We start from the raw sequence: 22,681 nt of genomic DNA, 5'->3' as shown, positions 1-22,681 counted from the left end.
GTGCCAGTTTGTCTAGAGCCTAGATTAGAGCTGCAGGAAGAGAATGGGAACATCTACAGATCCTGACAATTAGGTGCAAAATGCATAGAATGGATTGGATGAATTCAAACCAGGCATACACATTGTAAATAATGTTTCAAAGCTTTAATTTGGCTAGATGTTGATTGGATTAAGTATTGAGCCTTGCCTGTTTTTCTTGCATATCAGGGCACATGTTGCAATGTTTGTTTCCTTTGAGAAACACTGTTTGAATACAATGTATAAGCCACTGTATTATTGGGTTAGGGAAATGTCTGTCATGTACGGGGTTAATCGATATCTGTTTTTGGATTGTAAAGAGACCACCCCCATGTGGTTCGGCCCCGCGAGGTTCGGGGACCTATAATCGGGGAGGCGGGAAGAAGCAAGGAAGAGGCGGAGACAGTGAGCTGTGGGAGAGCTGGGAAAGGGAGGGGAAGGAGGGAGAAAGCAAAGACTACCTGAAATTGGAGAAGTTACTGTTCATACCGCTGGGGTGTAAACTACCCAAGCGAAATATGAGGTGCTGCTCTTCCAATTTGCGGTGGGACTCACTCTGGCCATGGAGGTGGCCCAGGACAGAAACGTCATATTCGGAATGGGAGGGTGAGTTGAAGTGCTGATCAGGTTGGTTAATGTGGACTGTGCGGAGGTGTTGGGCAAAGTGATCGCCAAGCCTGCGCTTAGTCTCACCGATGTAGAGCAGTTGACACCTAGAGCAGCGGTTGCAATAGATGAGGTTGGAGGAGGTGCAGGGGAACCCCTGCCTCACCTGGAAAGACTGCTTAGGTCCTTGGATGGAGTCGGGGGAGGGGGGAGGGTTAAAGCGACAAGTGTAATATTTATGCTTGTGAACAGTAGTACTTGGTCCCCTGCACTGCTGCACCTGGTGCACAGCTAAACAGTCAAGTTCCTTTTCACTACCCCTACCCCCAAATGAAATGAAGCAATGGGCTGAATACAATCGGCTGAACCCTACCCCTAATGTAATGCTGCATGAGTCATTACCTGGCACCAATAATGACCAGATAGTCCAGTAAGCGTGGGCACGCCTTCTTTGGAGACATCCTCTTCAGGCCTCCCCTAGGTCATTGCACCAAGTCGGGAACACAGCTCACGATAGTGGAAGCACATCAGAGAGAAAAGACACTGCATCACAGATTGTGAAAAGTCACATCTTATGGCGGAGACTTGGAATCTGCAAAACAAGGTAAATTGAGTTATTAGATAACATCGAGACAGATTTATCTCACACCACGAAAAGCACACAACAAACAAATATGTACAAAGTGCAGACAGTAGATCCTTTAACAATTTTTACAGAGAAAATCACATCCAGTGGGATAATTCTTCCATGGTTCATTGACAAGTACAGCTGTACTAATTTCTCAGCTGGAAGTTGAGTGGTGGACAGTTCTCCACAGGAACCAGAAACCACTTCAAAACCTTGTACATAAAAACATTCAAACTATGGATTACCAAATGGGAAGATAAACTAGATAACACCACATGGAAGCAGTTGTGTTAATGTAGCATGTGTGTGCTATAGCAAGTGGTCGAAAAATCTTCCTCTAACAAGGAGGTATATTAAGTTAGTGTGAGTTGTGACAATTCAAGCAGCAACAGGAAAATGCTGGGGCATATCCGTACAAGGCATCTTGATCCTAACAGTAGGTAGACAAAAATGCTGGAGAAACTCAGCGGGCGAGGCAGCATCTATGGAGCGAAGGAAATATGTAACGTTTCGGGTCAAAACCCATCTTCAGACTGATGTGAGGATGTGGGGGGGGGGGGGGGGGGGGGGGGGGGGGGTAAGTAGAAAGGAAGTGGAGCCAGTGGGCTGAGGGAGAGCTGAGAAGGGGAGGAGAAAGTAGGGACTACCTGAAATTAGAGAAGTCAATGTTCATACCACTGGGGTGCAAACTGCCCAAGTGAAATATGAGGTGTGGCTCCTTGATCCTAACAGTGCTCCTCAAATATTTTCAAAAAGAGTCACATAGCATAGAAGCGATCTGCTTGAACCACCACATCCATGCAGAACATCAAGTACCCATCTATACTAATCCCAAATGCCATCAATTGGTCCCTAGTTTTCTACGTCTTGGCAAAAGAAGATGCTTCTCGATGATGCATCTCGAATATTGTGATGGTTGCTGCCTCTAACAATCAGTCAGACAATGTTCCAAATTACAGCCAAACTGGGTGAAGCAGTTTTTCCTCAGATCCTCTATAAACCTCAGTTGCAGCATGCCTTGTCTACATTCCTCACAATTCTGAATACCTTCAGCAGGCCTTCCTTCAGCTTCCTCCGTTGAAAAGAAATCTAGAAGCAAGGAACTGTAGAGGCTGGTCCACGTAAAATTACACAAAATGCTGGAGTAATTCAGCGGGTCAGGCAGTATCTTTGGAAAACATGGATAGATGGTGTTCCAGATCGGGACCCTTCTTCAGACAATCTATCCAGTCTTCCCTGATATCTGAAACATTCCATCCGGGCAGCATCCTGATGAATCTACTTTGCTCTCTCTCCAGTGCAATCACATATTTGTGAAAGCATCATGAACAGAACTATAGTCTTCCAATTACTGCCAAAACAGGCTGTACCATTGCCACCTTGCTCTAAAATTCAATGCCCCTGTTAATGAAGTAATGAAGCCAAGTTTCCCAAATGCATTCTTAATTTACCATATTTAATTGCCTTAAAATTAAGTCTCTGCTTCTTAATGTTCCCTTAAGGGCCTGTCCCACTTGGCGATTTATTCTGCCACTGCCTGCGTCATATCAGGGTCGCCAAAAGATTTTGAACATTTCAAAACACCACGCGTCAATACGTCATCACGCCGCATCACATCGCAAATTTTTCGGTGACCTGATACGTCAGTCAATGATGCCGGCAGTCGCCCAAAAAAAGCGCCAAGTGGGACAGGCCCTTTAGACCCTCCTATTTTGTTATGCATTTTTACTCTCCTCTGGTAACACAGCTGCAGCAGTGTCTAGTTCTGTGAAAGGAAAATCATGCTTGACTAATAAATTGTTCTTTGAAAGAAGTAACATACCATGAATAAAGAGAAACCCTTGTATATACAATTCTTGGGTTTCCAGAAACACAAATACATGCCGCATTAAAGCTCATGGGTAGAACATAGCATTGAGTAATACAGCATGAAAACAGGCCCTTTGGTCCAACCAGCATACCCCACACCTACATGGGAAAGTTGGGCTGAAGGGCCTGGTTCTGCACAGTGTGACTATGACTGTATTTGCATTATTTTAAAAAAAATTCTTGCCAAATTGGCCACTTCCGCTTTTTCCCGAATTATATTCTATTTGTCAGATCCTTACCTTCATAACAAACTAGGCCAACCAGCATACCCCACCTACCCTGGTCCCACCTGCCTGTGTATGGCCCATATCCCTCCAAACATATCCTATCCATGTATCTGTCTAAATGTTTCTTAAACGTTGTGATTGTACCTGCCTGAACTACATCCTCTGGCAGCTCGAAACACCTATCACCCTTTGTGTAAAAAAAGTGCCTCTTACGTTCCTATTAAATCTTTGCAGCATAATGGTGTGGACCAATGATTGGCTGCTAACAGGAAACAAGCAGGCATAAAGACAACTTCATTCTGATTGGTAAAATAAAATTCATAGTGTACCAATGGGATCAGTGCAGGACGTCAATTTTATACATTGTATGCAGAATACGGATGAGTGTGTTAATGGTACTGTTGCAAAACTTGCTAATAACAAAACATGGGAAAAGAAGTCTCAAGAAGGTTCGAGATAAGTTATAAAGGAAAGGATCTAACAAATAGAATGTAATGTGGGAAAATGTGGAAGTGACCAATTTGGCAAGGATTTTTTTTCTTTAAATTATGCAATTACAGTCATGGTCACACTGTGTAGAAACAGGCCCTTCAGCCCAACTTGCCCGTAACGACCTAGGTACCTCATCTATCAGGCACGTGCCGTGAGTAATTAGCCAGGGTAGGCAGCGGCTTTAAAAAATTGTGGAAACTGCGCATGCGCAGATTGTTCTCTCCCCGGTGAACTGTCAGTCGGCTTTCTAAAAAAAATCTTGAAACTTGCGCATGAGCAGTAGGCTGGTGCGCCTACGCTGTGCGCATACGCAGTGCACAGTGCAGCACATGCACGTAGTCCACAGTGTAAAGGCAGAGTTTCAGCTGCCTTTACGGACCGTTCCCACTGATGGCTTGAAGCAGCGTCGACGGCACGTGAGTACATCATACTTCCGCGTTTTAAAACGTACTGCTGATGAAAGGCACGGGAGAATTATGCCTCCCAAAGAGATCGATCTCTTAGGGAGGCATAATTCTCCCGTGCCTTTACTATTTATGACCATTTTATATATGTTTTATATATATTTTATATATATAAAATAATTACAATTTTATAATTTTAGTCAGGGTAGGCACTGCCTACCTTGCCCACCCTGACGGCATGTGCCTGTTATCTATGGTAGTCCTACCTGCCCAGGTTTGGCCCATTATACCACTAAACTTTTCCTATCCATGCACCTGGCCAAATGACTTACATGTTGTTATTGCACCTGTCTCAACAACTTCATTCCAAATACCCACCCTGTATGAAAAAGTTGCTCCTCAGATTTCTAATAAATCTTTCTCCTCTCACCTTAAATGCATATCCTTGTTTTTGATTTCCCTACCCTGGGAAAAAGACTGCATTCAACCTATCTATTCCTATCATGATTTAAGATCACCTGTGCTCCAAAGAATAATGCTGGCCTGCCAAACCTCCCTTTATAACTCGGGCCCACAACTCCTGGCAGCATCCTCGTAAATCTTTTCTGCACTCTTTCTAATGTCATGGCATCTTTCCTGCAGGAAAGATAACATATCCCTTGACAACAGAATATTGCACTGAGACAGGAGGACATTTAGAACTTAGAACAGTACAGCACTGGGATGGGCCCTTCAGCCCACAATGTTTGTGCTGAACACGATGCCATGTTAAACTGATCTCATCTGCCTGTACATGATCCACATCTCTCTATTCCCTGCACTTCCAAGTGCCTATCCAAAAGCCTCTTAAACACCATTATCCACGACCACCACCAATGCATTCCAGGCCCCCACTCATCACTTTGTGTAAATAAAAACTTTCACCGCACATCATTAAATTTTCCTCTCATTTTATAACTATGCGCATTGGGAAGCGCATAACCTGGGAGAAAAGTTCCCACTGTCTACCCTATTTATGCCTCTCATAATTTTATATACTTCTACCGCCTCTCCTTAACCTCTGACGTTCCAGAGAAACCAATGCAAGTCTATCCAAACTCTCCCTGGACCTGAAATCCTCTAATCCAGATTGCAGAGGTAAACTCTCTCCAGAGCCTCCACATCATTCTCGTAATAGGGCCACCAGAACTGCATGCAAGACTCAATATGAGCCTAACCAAATTCAAAATCGTCATGACTTCCTGACGACTATATTCCATGCCCCCAGCAATGAAGGCAAGCATAACAGGCCTTCCTTACTACCCTATCTCCTTGTGCTTCAGTGAGCCACTTACATTCAATCTCCCAAAGTGCACCACCTCACACTTGCACTGATTAAACTCCATCTGCCATTTCTCCGTCCATTTCTGCAGCTGATCTATATCCAGTGTTATGTTCGACAGCCTACCTCCTGCCTGCCATTCCTCCACCTTTGGCGTCATCACAAACTTACTCACCAATCCATTTACACTTACAACCAAGTCATTTATATACATCACAAACAACACAGATCCCTGCGAAATTCCACCGGCCACAGACCTCCAACCAGAATATTGACCTTCCACCACAACCTTCTGTCTTCCATGAATAAGCCAGTTCTGAATTCATATGACCAAGGCATTGTGAAACCTGTACATTGTAATCTTCAGGACCAGCCTACCATGACAGACCTAATCAAAAGCCTTACTAAAACCCATGAATACAACATCCAGTGTCTTACCTTCATCAATCTCCTTCGTCACCTCCTCATAAGTTGGTATGACACGAACTGCCGCATATAAAACAGTATTAGGTACCCATAGTTAGCCCAATCTCCTTCAAATGGGCATAAGTCTTATCTCAAACAAGTCTCTTCAATAGTTTCCCTACCACTAACGCTAGGCTCAACGTCCTCAACTCCAAGAAGTTGAAGGAAATTATTGTTGACTTCAGGAAGAACAGAGGGGGCAGACATACCCCCATTCATATAAACGGGACTGAGGTGGAGCGCGTCTCCAACTACAAATTCCTCGGGGTACACATCTCGGAGGATCTGTCCTGGTCCCTCAACACCTCCAAGCTGATCAAAAAGGCGCAGCAGCGCCTTTACTTCCTGAGGAGGCTCAAGAGAGCTCACCTGTCCCCCCAGATCCTGACCAACTTTTACCGCTGTACCATCGAAAGCATCCTGACCACCTGCTTCACGGTATGGTACAGCAGTTGCACCGTAGCGGACAGGGAGGCACTACAACGGGTGGTGAAAACCGCTCAGTACACCATCGGTGCCCCGCTCCCTGCCATGCATGCCCTCCACCGAAAACGGTATCTGAGACGGGCCGGGAAGATCATCGAAGACCCTTCCCACCCTAACCATGGACTGTTTGCCCTCCTCCCATCAGGGAGGCGGTACAGAAGCCTCAGGTCTCGTACTAGTAGGATGAGGAACAGCTTCTACAACAACACTATCACATTGCTGAACTCGGAGTCCCGCCGATAGATTTCTCCAGTCTCTCCGTCCACATTGTTCGCTTATTCTGTATTTTTATTTCTATATTGCACTATTACTACGGACTGACGCTAAACTGCATTTCGTTGTACCCATACCTGTATCTGTGCAATGACAATAAAGTTGAATTGAATTGAATTGAACTGGCATACAGTTCCCTGGATTCTCTCTACTTCCCTTCTTAAACAAAGTACAGTCCTCCATGACCTCACCTATGCCTAGAGAAGAAACGAAGATCCTCATCAAGCCCCCAACAATCTCCACTCTTCCCTCTCTCAATAACATGGGATAGATTCCTTCAGGTCCTGGGGACTTATTCACCTTAATGCTCTTCAAGAGGCTCAGCACCATATCCTTTTAGATTTCAAACTGTCCTAGCATATTGTGTAGGCAAGAACTGCAGATGCTGGCTTGAATCTAAGGTAGACACAAAATGCTGGAGTAACTCAGCAGACAGGCAGCATCTCTGGAGAAAAGGAATAGGTGACATTTCAGGTCTGAAGAAGTCTGGACCCGAAATGTCACCCATTTCTCCCCAGAGATGTTGCCTGTCCTGCTGCCTTACTCCAGCATTTTGTGTCTACCCTAACATATTTGTATTCTCCACACTGATCTCCCGTCCGTCTCAGTGAATACAGATGCAAATTACTCGTTTAGCACCTCACCTATATCCTCCAACTCCAAGCATAGATAACCTCCTTTATTCTTGAGTCCTACCTTCTCCTTGGTCACCCTCTTGTCTTTAATATACGTATTAAAAGTATTGGGGTTTTCCTTTATATGACTTGCCAATTACATTTCATGGCCCCTTTTGGCTTTTCTATTTGCCCACTCGAGATCCTTCCTTCTGGCTTTATATTTCATAGAAACATAGAAAATAGGTGCAGGAGTAGGCCAATCGGTCCTTCGAGCGTGCACCGCCATTCAATATGATCATGGCTGATCATCCAACTCGGTATCCCTTCTCTCCATACTCCCTGATCCCTTTAGCCACAAGGGCCACATCTAACTCCCTCTTAAATATAGCCAATGAACTGGCCTCAACTACCTTCTGTGGCAGAGAGTTCCAGAGCTTCACCATAATCCTTCATGAATCTTCATTTCTCATAAACCCATCTGATACCACCTTCTTAACCCTGACCTATGCTTTCTTTTTCGTCCTGATGAAGTTTACAACCCCTTTGGTCATCCACAGTCCCCTGGCTTTGCTGTTCTTATCCCTCCTCCTTACTGGAACATACCGAATCTGCACTTTGATCAGCGAGCCTTTAAACTCCTTCCACATGTTCATGTGAACTTACTGTAGATCAGTGCATGTTCCTTTAACCATAGTGACCTCCCGTATTACTAACCACTCCCCATTGTCTCCAGTATAATTGTAGTGTCCCCACCTCTAGCTCGCTCTCTAGCTCCAGTGATGACCACGGACAGCTACAGCATAGTGATTAACAGTTACCTAATAAATAGTTATAGTAAAAGACTTGTGTGTGTGCAATAAGTCCTTTTACATGGGTGTCAGAAGTGGGATCAGGGTGGGCGATGGCAATGTAATGCTCGTAATCGCGCTGGAACACGGTCCAGCGATGGACAATGTCCGTGTCGAACACCAACTGGTCTGGTCGACGACAGTGGTGGGACATGATAAAAGAAAGGAGGGAAGGACTGGGAGAAAGAAATGATAAAACAAAAACCGATAAACAGGAGACGCAAGTCTACCGCTATGACACCATGTAAAAGGACTTATTGCTGTACAGGCTCACCTATTGCTTAACCTCGCGGGACCTGCAGCTATGGATCAGTATGCATCGTTCCATTTCGCCACCGGAGAGGACCGCAACGACCCGGTATGTCTCCTTAATAAGTTCGCTGCCCTTTGTGATATTCCCACCAGGTGGGTCTCCACCATGGTCGTCGCAGCCAAAAAGGACAAAAGCGAGATTCGGATCTGCATTAACCCCAAGGACCTCAACCTTGCCATCAAGCGCCCCCACTACCCCATGCGGACGGTAGAGGACGTTGCTGCACAGGTCGGCCCTGCTACTGTCTTTTCAGTCCTAGACGCCAAGAGCTCCTTCTGGCAGATCCCTCTGGACGAACGCTCCTCATTCCTCACCACTTTCAGCACTCCCTTCGGCCGGTTCCGTTTCCTCCGCATGCCGTTTGGAATCAACTCTGCCAGCGAGGTTTTCCAGCGCACCATGGAGCAACTGTTTGCCGGCTTACCGTGCGCCATCATCGTGGATGACATTCTGGTGTACGGGAGGGACGTTGCTGAGCACGACCTGAACCTCCGCAAAGTCCTGGACAGGGCGCGGGTGATAAACCTCAAGCTGAACCCGAAGAAATGCCGATTCCGGGTTCCAGAAGTCACTTACGTTGGCCATGTCTTCACGGCTGGGGGTCTCAAACCCGACCCCCAGAAAACGTCAGCGGTCACTGACATGCCCGCTCCTACCGACGTCCCTGGCCTGCAGCGTTTCCTGGGCATGGTCAATTACCTGGGTAAATTCATACCCGACCTCAGTGAACTGAGTGCCCCCCTTCGGGAACTAATCAAAAAGGACTCCGCGTGGGTCTGGCTCCCGCACCACCAGTCAGCTTTCGTGACTCTGAAGCTGAAGCTTGCCGCTACCCCGACTTTGAAATTTTTCGACCTGCACCGACCCATTATCCTCACTTGCGATGCCTCGAAGTTTGGTCTCGGTGCCGCTTGCCTGCAGCTTTATGACAACCTTCAGCTGCCCGTCTCCTACGCTTCTCGCACCATGACCCCTGCCGAGCAGCGATATGCCCAGATTGAAAAAGAGCTGCTTGCCGTGGTCTTCGCTTGCTCCAAGTTTAAAGACTACATCCTCGGCAACTCTTTCACCATCGAGACTGACCACCAGCCGTTGGTGACAATCCTTAATAAACCTATCCATGTTGCTTCTTCCCGGTTGCAGCGCATGATGCTGCAGCTCCAGCGTTTCACGTTCCAGATCGTCTACCGTAAGGGCAAAGACATGTTTGTAGCTGACACTCTTTCTCGTGCCCCGCTGCCTTCCGTTGTCCGCCACCCGTACGAATCCTCCGACCTTCTGGTACTAAACGTCAACATTGTTCCTTCACAGCAAATGCAGTCCCTGGTCCAACATACTGCTGATGATCCTGCCCTGCAACAACTTGCGGACGTTATCCGCCGTGGTTGGCCCGACCGTCGCTCCGAACTGCCTGCTGGCGCGGCACCATATTTCCTCGTTCGCGACGAACTGGTGCTTCACGCCGGCGTGGTGGTAAAGGGTCACAAAGTCGTGGTGCCTGCCGCACTCCGGGATCACTATTTCCAGACTGCTCACAGCGGCCACCCTGGGGTGGAAGCTACCCTCTCCCATGCCCAAAGCCAATTCTACTGGCCTGGCATGGCTCAGGACATCCGTGACAGGGTCTCCGCCTGCGCTGCCTGCAACACCCTGCACCCCCATCAGCAGCGCCAGCCTCTCCTGCAGCCGCCGGCTCCAGAGCTCCCATGGATGGCCGTTGCCACCGACCTCTTTGAGTGGCGCGGAAAGCACTTCCTGGTCCTGGTGGACTCGTATTCCAGCTGGTTCGAGGTCGACCAGCTGACCTCCATCACCTCTGCCGCCGTCATCGGGAAACTTCGCCGTCACTTTTCTACCTTCGGCTCCCCGGTGACCCTCCGGTCCGACAACGGCAGCCAGTTCTCCAGCGACGAGTTCAAGACCTTTGCTGCCCGTTGGAACTTTCACCACATCACCAGCAGCCCCGAGTTTCCTCAGAGCAACGGACTTGCTGAGCGGGCCGTTCGTAGTGCCAAGGAGCTGCTGGAACACTGCCGCCTGTTCCGTGCCGATTTCCACCTTGCCCTGCTTAACCTCCGCAACATTTCCCGCGACCCTGCGCTCGGTTCCCCTGCCCAACGCCTCATGTCTCGCACCACCAGACCTCCCCTGCCGGTTTCCCAGCAGTCCCTCAAGCCCTCTGTACAAAATCCTGCCACTGTCACTGAGCGCATTGCCAAAAAAACAGGACACCCAGAAGCGCTCTTTTGACAAATCTGCCCGCCTACTTCCACGTCTGCTCCCGGGGCAGGTTGTCCGGATGCAATCCCCCACTGGCCACTACCGCCTGGCAGTCGTAGTCGGAGACGCCGGTTCTCCGCGCTCCTATTTCGTCGACTACGAGGGGGCTATCTACCGTCGCTCCCGCCAGCACTTACTCCTTGTGAATGAGCCCGCTCCACCCCCCACGGATCCTTCTCACCCCCCCATCTCTTCCAGACCTCCCGTGGCCCCTCAGGCCCCGTCTACGCCTCGCATGCCACGCACCCTCCCCTCACAACTGTCCGCCCGTTCACCTGCCTCGCCTGTCAAGCCAGCATCGCCCGCAAAACCTCCCTCCCCTGCCAAACCTGTCTCTCCACCCGCAGCCCCGCATTCTCCTCCGCCCGCCTCCCCTGCCCATCCCCCGGCTGCCGTCCCTTCTGTTCCCGACGATGAGGAGGAGGGCGGTTTACGCACCCGCTCTGGCCGGCTGGTCAGGCCGCCTGTCCGTTACGGGGAATTCGCATAGTGTTGTACTGTTGCCGGTGCGGTTGGTGTTCGTAGCGTATGAGCCGTGGTCACTCTGTATAGTACCTGCCATGCTTTTGTTCCCAGAGGAAGGATGTAGATCAGTGCATGTTCCTTTAACCATAGTGACCTCCCGTATTACTAACCACTCCCCATTGTCTCCAGTATAATTGTAGTGTCCCCACCTCTAGCTCGCTCTCTAGCTCCAGTGATGACCACGGACAGCTACAGCATAGTGATTAACAGTTACCTAATAAATAGTTATAGTAAAAGACTTGTGTGTGTGCAATAAGTCCTTTTACACTTACCCAATAACAAATGCTCCCAATGTACCCTCCTTAGCTCCTGCCTTAGCTTTTGCTCCTTCCCCCAATATCCAGGCCTATCCCTATTCAACATATCTTAAAAACCTATGGAGTCCCCGTCATCTCTTCTATCACGTCTAAAACATCAAAACACTGGCATATTGATACGCCAGTCGCTTTCGTCTCGCAAACAATTCAGTAACGGCCGCATCATCATAATTCCAAGCACTGATCCAACCTCGATGTTCATCAACTCTACCCGCAATACTCCTTGCATTGAGGTAAATGCACTTCAGCCCTTCATTATCCCCATACCCATGAACAATTTTCTTGTTGAGAGATTAGAGAGCTCAGCATTACGGAAGGATCTGGGCATCCCATGATGATTCCCAAAAGTTTTGAATACAAAAACATAAAATAATTATGAAACCTAACAAATTTGTTGTGCATTGAAAGGAGAACCAAAAATAAAACTAGGGAGGTCGAGTCAATTAGTAATTGGTGACCTCACACTACCTACATCTGGACACTGTGTATTGATTTTTATTTTATTTAAGGAAGGTTGTCATTGCAATGAAAGCAATTCAGAAAAAGGTTTATCGGACTAATAATGGAACGAACAGCTCGTCTTTCAAAGGTTGGACAATTATTCTCTCAGGCTACATCCTTGAAACCGTTCCTCAATGAAAGTGAGAGCAGCATCTTGAAACTGTTTTATGACAGTGGCAAATCATATTTGTTAAGCAAATGGATGAAATGTTACACAGGAATCATTAGGATTGCAGACATAACCTTACAATCAAATCAGCCATAAATAGTATAATATTCATCATTGGAGCATATTCATGCTATTCACTCTCTAAAATTGAATGTTAATAGTATAAATGAAGTTGATAACTATTTTGGCTCGTGGCAAATGGGTGTCACTAGCAGTACTGGCATTTATTCCATATTCTTAATGACAGAGCCTCATATTAGGCCACATCGGGTAAGGATGGTGATTCCGTTCCCCGAAAAACTGGCCTAAATGGAGAAAATTATGGTTTAATGAATGGAAGAATGCAAAACTGGACTGGCCGTTTCCATTCTAGACTTGGATTTCAACACACCCGAAAGGAGAGCGCCAAAGCAGGAAATCACAAAGATTAATAGCATAAAAGGACATTCACTCCATCATGTCTGAACAAGTTCCCTAGTATGCAATCAAAAACTAGTTTTACAACCCTGCTGTATCCACAAATACTTAGGTGCCACAAGATGACTTCCACCCCGACAGTCATAACTCTTCTTTCCCCAATTCCACCCAAACACAGCATTTGAAATCGAGATATTTAAATATATAACCCCATCACAATCCATTCACCTTTAAATACTGCCAAGGTTTTATCGCAGCCTCTACCTCCGCCCTCCCAACCCCCAACCCCCCCCCCCCCCACCGGAATAGTGTTACACATTTTCCAAGCACCATACTCCACACGTCAGAAAATTCTCATGCACTCTGGGGCACCACCTACTCCTCTGCATTCTAGTGCCTCAAGTGATCAAGAGATATTTTATGAGATAACTAAGAGCTCTACTCAGTATATACTTTATAGTATGTTCAGAGTGTTTTCACATTGCAAGGGAAAAAGGTTGATAATCTGTTTACCAGCGTCCAGCTTCAATGTCAAATCATAACGAATAGCAATTGGGATAAGAATTGTTGGTGTAATTGCAATGTGAACCTAATAATGGGACCGGAAGTGGCGGCACTGTTAACAGCTGCGGCTCGCCTGCAGTCCGTCTGTCTTTACTTTTTTCTGTTGTTTTTTTTGTCTTGTTTTGGTTACGTTTTAGTTTGTTGGGTTGTGTTAGAGGGGGTGAAACATGTTCTCTGTCTCTTCCTTCGGGGGAATGCGACTTTTTTGTGTCGTATCCCCCTTCTCTGCCTCCGTCTGCGCTGAGGCCTAATGGCGGAGCTGGCGGCCTCCAACCTGCGACCGACCCCGAGGCTCCGGAGGCAGAGCCAGCCAGGACTTACCAACGAGAGGCTGGCCGTCTTCGGGGCTAAGGCAGCGGTGGCCCGACTTGCTGGTGCGGCGTTCTGGCTTTCGGCGGCGGCCTGGAGCTGATGCAGCGGGGCTCGGAGCTGAGACTGTGGGAGCCCGGAGCTGGGGGGTAGCGGCCTGGAGCTGGGACGGCGGCCCGGAGCGGAGACTGCAGGACCTGGAGCGGCGACTGCGGGACCCAGAGCTGGGGCGGCGGCCCGGAGCAGGAGCAGCGGCCCGGAGCGGAGACGCGGGACCTGGAGCTGGGGCGGCGGCCTGGAGCGGAGACTGCGGGACCTGGAGCTGGGGCAGCGGCCTGGGACGGGGGCGGCGGCCCGGAGCTGGGGCAGCGTTCCGGCTTTCGGCGGCGGCGACATCACCACGGAGGTCCGCTGGACTGGAGAGCGGCATCTTCGGCCTGGATCGATCGCCTCAGCGCAGAGGGAGAACAAGGAGGGAAGAGACGGAGACTAAGACTTTGCCTCCATCACAGTGAGGATGTGCTTGGTGAACTCACTGTGGTGGATGTTTAATTTGTGTTTATTGTATGTTTTGTTACTATTGATTCTGTGTATGACTACAGGCAACATCATTTCGTTCAGACCGAAAGGTCTGAATGACAATAAAGGATCTATCTATCTATCTATCTATCTATAAATCAGCCAATTACAAATTCAAATCTGTCGGGTATTAGGAATCAATTGGTGGAAAAAAAGAAACCAAACTGCTAGGTAAAAAGGGTCCCAACCCAAAATGTCATCTTTCCAGGTTCTGCAGGGATGCTGCCTAACCCACTGAGTTACTCCAGCACTTTATCTTTTTGTAAACCAGCATCAGCAGTTCCTTGTGTCTACCTTATTTAATGCATTTAATAAGTGGATTATTACTACAGGGAGTACAGCAACAGTTATTACTGTAGAAAGTTGGTTGCAAAATGCATGCACGCATGGGGTCTCCAGCCTCTAATCTTACTAACTACACAGCCGGGCACACATCATGTGAAAGATAACTATTTTTCATAAGTATATGATGCTTGCATTTCGATAGACTGGCATTCATTAGGGACCGTCAGCATGATTTTGCATATGGGAGATCGTGTCTCACAAATTTGATTGAGTTTTTTTAAATAAGCATCCTAGCAGGTTGACAAGAAAATATCTGCAGACATAGTATGACAGTAAGGTACCACATGATAGGCTGCACTAGACCATCAGTCAGAATATTGAGTACAGAAGTTAGGAGGTCGTGGTGCAGTTGTAGAAGATGCTGTTGAGACCGCATTTAGAGTATTGTGTTCAGTTCTAGGTACCATATTATAGGAAAGATGATGTCAAGCTGGAAAGGGGACATAGAAGATTTGCCAGGATGTTGCCAGGACAAGAGGGTCTGAGCTATAGGGAGAGGTTGAGTAGGCTGAGACCCTATTCCTCAGAGCTCAGGAGGAGAGGGATGATCTTATAAAGGTGTATAAAATCATGAAGAATAGTTCAGGTAATGCACAAAGTCTCTTGCCCAGAGTAAGTGAATCGTGGCCAGAGGACATAGGTTTAAGGTGATGGGGAAAAGATTTAATAGTGATCTGAGGGGTAACCTTTTCACACAAAGTGTAGTGGGTGTACGGAACAAGTTGCCAGAGGAGGTAGTTGAGGCTTGGACTATCCCAATGTTTAAGAAACGGTTAGACAGGTACATGGATAGAACAGGTTTGTAGGGATATGGACCCAACGTGGGCAGGTGGGGACTAGTGTAGCTGGGACATGTTGGCCGCTGTGGGCAAGTTGGGCCGAAGGGCCTGGTTCCACACTGCATCACTCTATGACTCTATTGAATCACAAGGGATCCAAGGAGAGAGGATCCAGATGATGAGGATGAGCACTCACAACTGTGCAACCACATACAAATCTAATTCAATTTTCAAATTCGCAGGCGACACCATAATTGCGGGCCAGATATCAAATAATGATGAGTACAGGAAGGAGATTGAGCACCTTGTGTCCTGGTGTCGTGACAACAACCTTTCTCTCAATGTCAGCAAGACAAAGGAGGTAGTGATCAACTTCAGGAAGCGAAGCAGTACACATATCCCAGTTTGCATTGACAGCGTCGAAGAGATGGTTGAAAACATCAAATTCCTAGAATTCCACATTACCATCAAATTCTGCTGGACACCCATATTGAAGCAACGGCGAAGAAAGGACACCAATGCCTCTACTTCCTTAGAAGGCTTAGGAAGTTTGGCAAGTCCCCTATAAATCTCGCTAATGTCTACAGATGCACCATAGAAAGCATTTTATCAGGATGAATCACAGCTTGGTTTGGGAACAGCTCCATAAAAGACAGCAAGAAATTGCAGCGAATTGCGGACGCAGCCCAGACCATCACACGAAACAACCGCCCTTCTAATGACTCCATAATGACTAATGACTCCATTCATACCTGCTGAGTTATTCCAGCATTTTTTGGTTTATCTTCGATGCCTACCAGAGGACTGGGAGAAATACAAGTCAAGTCAAGTTTATTTGTCACATACACATACGAGATGTGCAGTGAAATGAAAGTGGCAATGCTCGCGACTTTTGTGCAAAAGACAAACAACCAAACAAATTATAAACACAATCATAACACACATATACTTTTACATAATAAATAATGGAAGGAAAAACGTTCAGTAGAGTTAGTCCCTGGTGAGATGGGCGTTTACAGTCCGAATGGCCTCTGGGAAGAAACTCCTTCTCAACCTCTCCGTTCTCACCGCATGGCAACGAAGGCGTTTGCCTGACCGTAGCAGCTGGAACAGTCTGTTGCAGGGGTGGAAGGGGTCTCCCATGATTTTATTTGCTCTGGAGTTGCACCTCCTGTTGTATAGTTCTTGCAGGGGGGCGAGTGAAGTTCCCATAGTGCGTTCGGCCGAACGCACTACTCTCTGCAGAGCCTTCTTGTCCTTGGCAGAGCAATTCCCAAACCAGATGGTAATATTTCCGGACAAAATGCTTTCCACCGCCACTGCGTAGAAGCACTGGAGGATCCTCGGAGACACTCTGAATTTCCTCAATTGCCTGAGGTGGTAAAGGCGCTGCCTTGCCTTACTCACGAGTGCTGATGCGTGTGATGCCCATGTCATATCCTCGGAGATGTGGACTCCCAGATATTTAAAACAGTTCACCCTATCCACAGGATCCCCATTTATCCTCAATGTAGTGTACGTCCTCGGATGATGTGCCCTCCTAAAGTCCATGATCAGCTCCTTCTTTTTTTGATGTTCAAGAGGAGGCTGTTATCCATGCACCAGAGTGCTAGATCAGCCACCTCCTCCCGCCCGGTAGGCCTTCTCGTGTTGTCTGAGATCAGGCCCACCACCACAGTGTCATCAGCAAACTTCATTATTGAGTTGCTGAACCTAGCCACAGTCATGTGTGTACAGGGAGTACAATAGGGGGCTGAGGACGCAACCCTGGGGCGATCCTGTGCTCAGGGTGAGGGACTTCGATGTATTCCCTCCCATCTTGACTACCTGGGGCCTGGTGGTGAGAAAGTCCAGGACCCAGGCACACAGGGAGGTGTTGAGTCCCAATTTCATTAGCTTCCCGGCCAGTCTGGTGGGGGACTATCGTGTTGAAGGTTGATGCGTGTGATGTCCAGAGTCCAGCACAGGAGGACAAAGGGCTTAATTAGGAAAGGGAAAATAGATTATTAAAGAAAACGGACAGGGAACATAAAAACTGACTGCAAAAGTTTTTATAGATATGTGAAGAGAAAAAGATTAGTTAAAACAAATGTAGGTCCCTTGCAGTCAGAAACAGGTGAATTGATCATGGGGAACAAGGGCATGGCAGACCAATTGAATAACTAGTTTGGTTCTGTCTTCACTAAGGAAGACATAAATAATTTGGCTTGTACTCGCTAGAATTTAGAAGATTGAGGGGGGATCTTATAGAAACTTACAAAATTCTTAAGGGGTTGGACAGGCTAGATGCAGGAAGATTGTTCCTGATGTTGGGGAAGTCCAGAACAAGGGATCACAGTTTAAGGATAAGGGGGAAATCTTTTAGGACCGAGATGAGGAAAACTTTTTTCACACAGAGAGTGGTGAATCTCTGGAATTCTCTGCCACAGAAGGTAGTTGAGGCCAGTTCATTGGCTATATTTAAGAGGGAGTTAGATGTGGCCCTTGTGGCTAAAAGGATCAGGGGGTATGGAGAGAAGGCAGGTACGGATACTGAGTTGGATGATCAGCCATGATCATATTGAATGGCAGTGCAGGTTCGAAGGGCCGAATGGCCTACTCCTGCACCTATTTTCTATGTTTCTAAATGGTCACCAATCTCCTTATCCCTAATTGGCCGAATCAGTGCTATTAAAATGTTTATCCTGTTTATTTTTGTATTAATTTCAGATTATACCAATTTTTATTTCTAAATATTTTTTTCATATTATTGACTCAAAAATTTCTTCATATATATGGCAGAATAAAAATCCCACACTGAGTCAAAAATACTTACAGAAATTTTAAAAAGGTTTGGCATTGCCGAACCTTAGATTTTATTATTGGGCAGTTAATGCTCCTTATTTTTAACGTTTTGGCCAAAAGATTTAGAAGATACCCAATGCCCAGGATGGATAAATCTTGAACGTGATTCTATGCAAGGGTTATCATTGGCTTATAACCTAGGGGCCTCGTTACCTTTTACAATTACGAGATTGAATAAATACATGATTAACCCAATAATATGACACTCATTGCGAATATGGTTTCAATTTCGTAAGATTTTTGGATTGAATGATTTAATCTTATTGAGTTCTATCATATCTATTTTTTTCTTCCAACCTTCTAGTACTGATCAAGCCTTTCCGTTATGGAAGAGGAAGGGATTAGCAGTTTTTCGTGATTTAGAAACATAGAAACATAGAAATTAGGTGCAGGAGTAGGCCATTCGGCCCTTCGAGCCTGCACCGCCATTCAATATGATCATGGCTGATCATCCAACTCAGTATCCCGTACCTGCCTTCTCTCCATACCCTCTGATCCCCTTGGCCACAAGGGCCACATCTAACTCCCTCTTAAAAATAGCCAATGAACTGGCCTCAACTACCCTCTGTGGCAGAGAGTTCCAGAGATTCACCACTCTCTGTGTGAAAAAAGTTCTCCTCATCTCGGTTCTAAAAGGATTTCCCCCTTATCCTTAAGCTGTGACCCCTTGTCCTGGACTTCCCTAACATCGGGAACAATCTTCCTGCATCTAGCCTGTCCAACCCCTTAAGAATTTTGTACTTTTTCTATAAGATCCCCTCTCAATCTCCTAAATTCTAGAGAGTATAAACCAAGTCTATCCAGTCTTTCTTCATAAGACAGTCCTGACATCCCAGGAATCAGTCTGGTGAACCTTCTCTGCACTTCCTCTATGGCAATAATGTCCTTCCTCAGATTTGGAGACCAAAACTGCACGCAATACTCCAGGTGTGGTCTCACCAAGACCCTGTACAACTGCAGTAGAACCTCCCTGCTCCTATACTCAAATCCTCTTGCTATGAAAGCCAGCATACCATTTGCTTTATTTACTGCCTGCTGCACCTGCATGCCTACCTTCAATGACTGGTGTACCATGACACTCAGGTCTCGCTGTATCTCTCCCTTTCCCAATCGGCCACCATTTAGATAATAATCTGCTTTCCCGTTTTTGCCACCAAAATGGATAACCTCACATTTATCCACATTATACTGCATCTGCCAAACATTTGCCCACTCACCCAGCCTATCCAAGTCACCTTGCAGTCTCCTAGCATCCTCCTCACACCTAACACTGCCCCCCAGCTTAGTGTCATCCGCAAACTTGGAGATATTGCCTTCAATTCCCTCATCCAGATCATTAATATATATTGTAAATAGCTGGGGTCCCAGTACTGAGCCTTGCGGTACCCCACTAGTCACTGCCTGCCATTGTGAAAAGGACCCGTTTACTCCTACTCTTTGCTTCCTGTTTGCCAGCCAGTTCTCTATCCACATTAATACTGAACCCCCAATGCCATGTGCTTTAATTTATTTTTGGATGGTTGTTTTATGTATTTTGAATAACTCTCCAATTAATATAATCTACCTAACACATTTTTTAAGATATTTACAAATTAGACATTTTTTGAAGGCTACTCTACCCTCTTTTCCGTTATCACTTCAAACCGAAATCTCAGAAAATGTTTTACATTTGAATCCTTATCAGTGCACTCCCGAGACTGTGGAAGACAGATTGCAGAGTAGATGAAATCAGAAACTGTTTGGGAGATGCTAGCCTGGGGAATTTCTGTGGGGTCATGGTCAAGGGGTACATATAAGGTGGTGTCCGAGACCTGGCGCCTGGCCTCAAACACGGGAGAGATCAGCTCGTCAGACAACAGCACCTCCCTTGTCGATGAGTTTAATGATGATGGCAAGATTGTTTCAAAGTGAATGGAGGGCCGTAGGTTTGAGGGACGAGTGTGGAGTGGGTAAGGGAAGTAGAAGTCAAAATGGTTGATGTCACGCTGTCAGTTAGAAATAAAAAGGTCTGGAGACAGAAGGAAACTTCGGCGAGGTACTGTAGTAGTAAAAGAGTGTGAAGGACAGCAGGACCCAGAGGTACCATTATAGAAATTCTCTGTTGGAAGGTGGGAGCAGTAAGAACCAAGAGAGTCAGCATGTAGTGTTGATGGAACCAGCATTACAGAAGCTCCTGGCCTGCAAATTCAGACAGGTCAACAGCTCGGGCCTGCTGGTGGATGGGGAGAGGCGAAGATCAACATAATGAGTGGTGAAGGTCATAGTTATGCAAGACACTGGGTGAGGCTGCAGTTGCAGTATTGTGTTCAGTTTTCAGTATTGTGCAGATGACACAAAGCTGGGTGGCAGTGTGAACTGTGAGGAGGATGCTATGCAAATGCAGGGTGACTTGGACAGGTTGGGTGAGTGGGCAGATGCAGTTTAATGTGGATAAATGTGAGGTTATCCACTTTGGTAGCAAAAACAGGAAGGCAGATTACTATCTAAATGGTTTCAAGTTGGGAAAAGGGGAAGTACAACGGGATCTGGGGGTCCTTGTTCATCAGTCAATGAAAGTAAGCATGCAGGTACAGCAGGCAGTGAAGAAAGTGAATGTCATGCTCGCCTTTATAACAAGAGGAGTTAAGTATAGGAGCAAAGAGTCCTTCTGCAGTTGTATCAGGGCCCTACTGAGACCACACCTGGAGTATTGTGTGCAGTTTTGGTTCCCTAATTTGAGGAAGGACATTCTTGCTATTGAGGGAGTGCAGCGTAGGTTTACAAGGTTAATTCCCGGGATGGCGGGACTGTCATATGCTGAGAGAATGGAGAGGCTGGGCTTGTATACTCTGGAGTTTGGAAGGATGAGAGGGAATCCTATTGAAACATGTAAGATTATTAACGGTTTGGACACGCTAGAGGCAGGAAACATGTTCCCGATGTTGGGGGAGTCCAGAACCAGGGGCCACAGTTTATGAATAAGGGGTAAGCCATTTAGAACAGAGACGAGGAAACATTTTTTCTCACAGAGAGTTGTGAGCCTGTGGAATTATCTGCCTCGGAGGGTGGTGGAGGTCGGTTCTCTGGATACTTTCAAGAGAGAGCTAGATAGGGCTCTTAAAGATAGCAGTCATGGGACATGGGAAGAATATGGGGTACTGATTGGGGATGAGCAGCCGTGATCACATTGAATGGCGGTGCTGGCTCGAAGGGCCAAATGTCCTACTCCTATACCTATTGTCTATTGTTTTGTCCACCCTGCTATAAGAAATATGCCGTTAATAATAATAATAATAATATCTTTTATTGTCATTGCACATCAGTGCAACGAGGTTTAGTATGCAGCTTCTAACCGATGTAAAAGAAAAGTAAAATAAATAAATAAGCTGTGTGACGTGACCATCCGAGGGAGACAGTCCAGTGGGGATGGGGGGCACACAGCAGGGCTGGTTCAGAGCCGCTATAGCTCTGGGAATAAAGCCGTTTCTATATCTGGAGGTTCGGGCGTAGAAGGCCTTGTAACGTCTGCCGGAGGGAAGTAGTTCGAACAGTCCGTTACAAGGGTGTGAGGAGTCTTTATGGATGCTGACGGCCTTCCTGAGGCACCGTGTGTGGTAGATGCCCTCCAAGGCTGGTAGCTGTGTCCCAATAATCCTCTGCGTTCTGTGGACGACGCGCTGAAGAGCTCTCCTCTCCGCCACTGTGCAGCTGAGATACCACACAGAGATGCCATACGTTAATATGCTCTCTGTGGTGCAGCTGTAGAACGTTGTCAGCAGCTGTTGGGGCAGACCAGTCTTTTTTTAATGTCCTCAGGAAGAACAGTCGTTGCTGTGCCTTCTTGACCAGCACAGCGGTGTTGGTGGACCATGTGAGGTCCTCTGAAATGTGAGTGCCCAGAAACTTAAAGTTCGACACTCTCTACACACTTTCCCCGTAAATGGAGATTGGGGCGTATTCTCCATTATGGGACCTCCTAAAGTCAATAATCAACTCCTTGGTCTTGGAGGTGTTTAGTGACAAGTTGTTATGTGCGCACCAGTCTGCCAGGTTCTGCACCTCCGCTTTGTATTTTGTTTCATCACCGTTGGTGATCAGCCCAATCACTGTTGTGTCGTCTGCAAACTTCACGATGGTGTTGGTGTCGAATGCAGGAACACAGTCGTGAGTGAAGAGGGAGTAGAGAATGGGGCTTAGTACACAGCCCTGTGGTGTGCCGGAGCTCAGGGTGATAGTGGAGGACAGGTGCGGGCCCAGTCTCACTGCTTGCGGTCGCTCCATCAGAAAGTTCAGGATCCAATCGCATAACAGCGAGCTGAGGCCTAGCTGGTGGAGTTTGGTGGTGAGCTTGATGGGGATGACCGTATTGAATGCAGAGCTATAGTCAATGAAGAGCATCCTCACGTACGTGCCCTGTCTGTCCAGGTGAGTCAGGACAGTGTGAAGAGCCAGAGAGATGGCATCCTCTGTTGATCTATTTGCCCAGTATGCAAATTGATGAGAGTC

At 47.0% G+C, this 22,681-nt stretch overlaps 1 protein-coding gene across 1 annotated transcript in view; it reads right to left on the bottom strand.

Annotated features, from left to right (window-relative positions):
- The window catches only part of madd (MAP-kinase activating death domain), a 196,347-nt gene that overhangs the window by 156,884 nt on the left and 16,782 nt on the right, over positions 1-22,681 (bottom strand). Inside the window, exon 2 of the mRNA XM_055649954.1 lies at positions 1,027-1,216. Coding sequence (XP_055505929.1) covers positions 1,027-1,085 — 59 coding nt within the window. The 5' untranslated portion in view covers positions 1,086-1,216. The remainder of the gene's footprint in view (positions 1-1,026; positions 1,217-22,681) is intronic.

This window comes from Leucoraja erinacea, chromosome 18 (assembly GCF_028641065.1).
Source record: "Leucoraja erinacea ecotype New England chromosome 18, Leri_hhj_1, whole genome shotgun sequence".
NCBI lineage: Eukaryota > Metazoa > Chordata > Chondrichthyes > Rajiformes > Rajidae > Leucoraja > Leucoraja erinaceus.
This window is presented reverse-complemented; position numbering and strand designations above follow the sequence as displayed.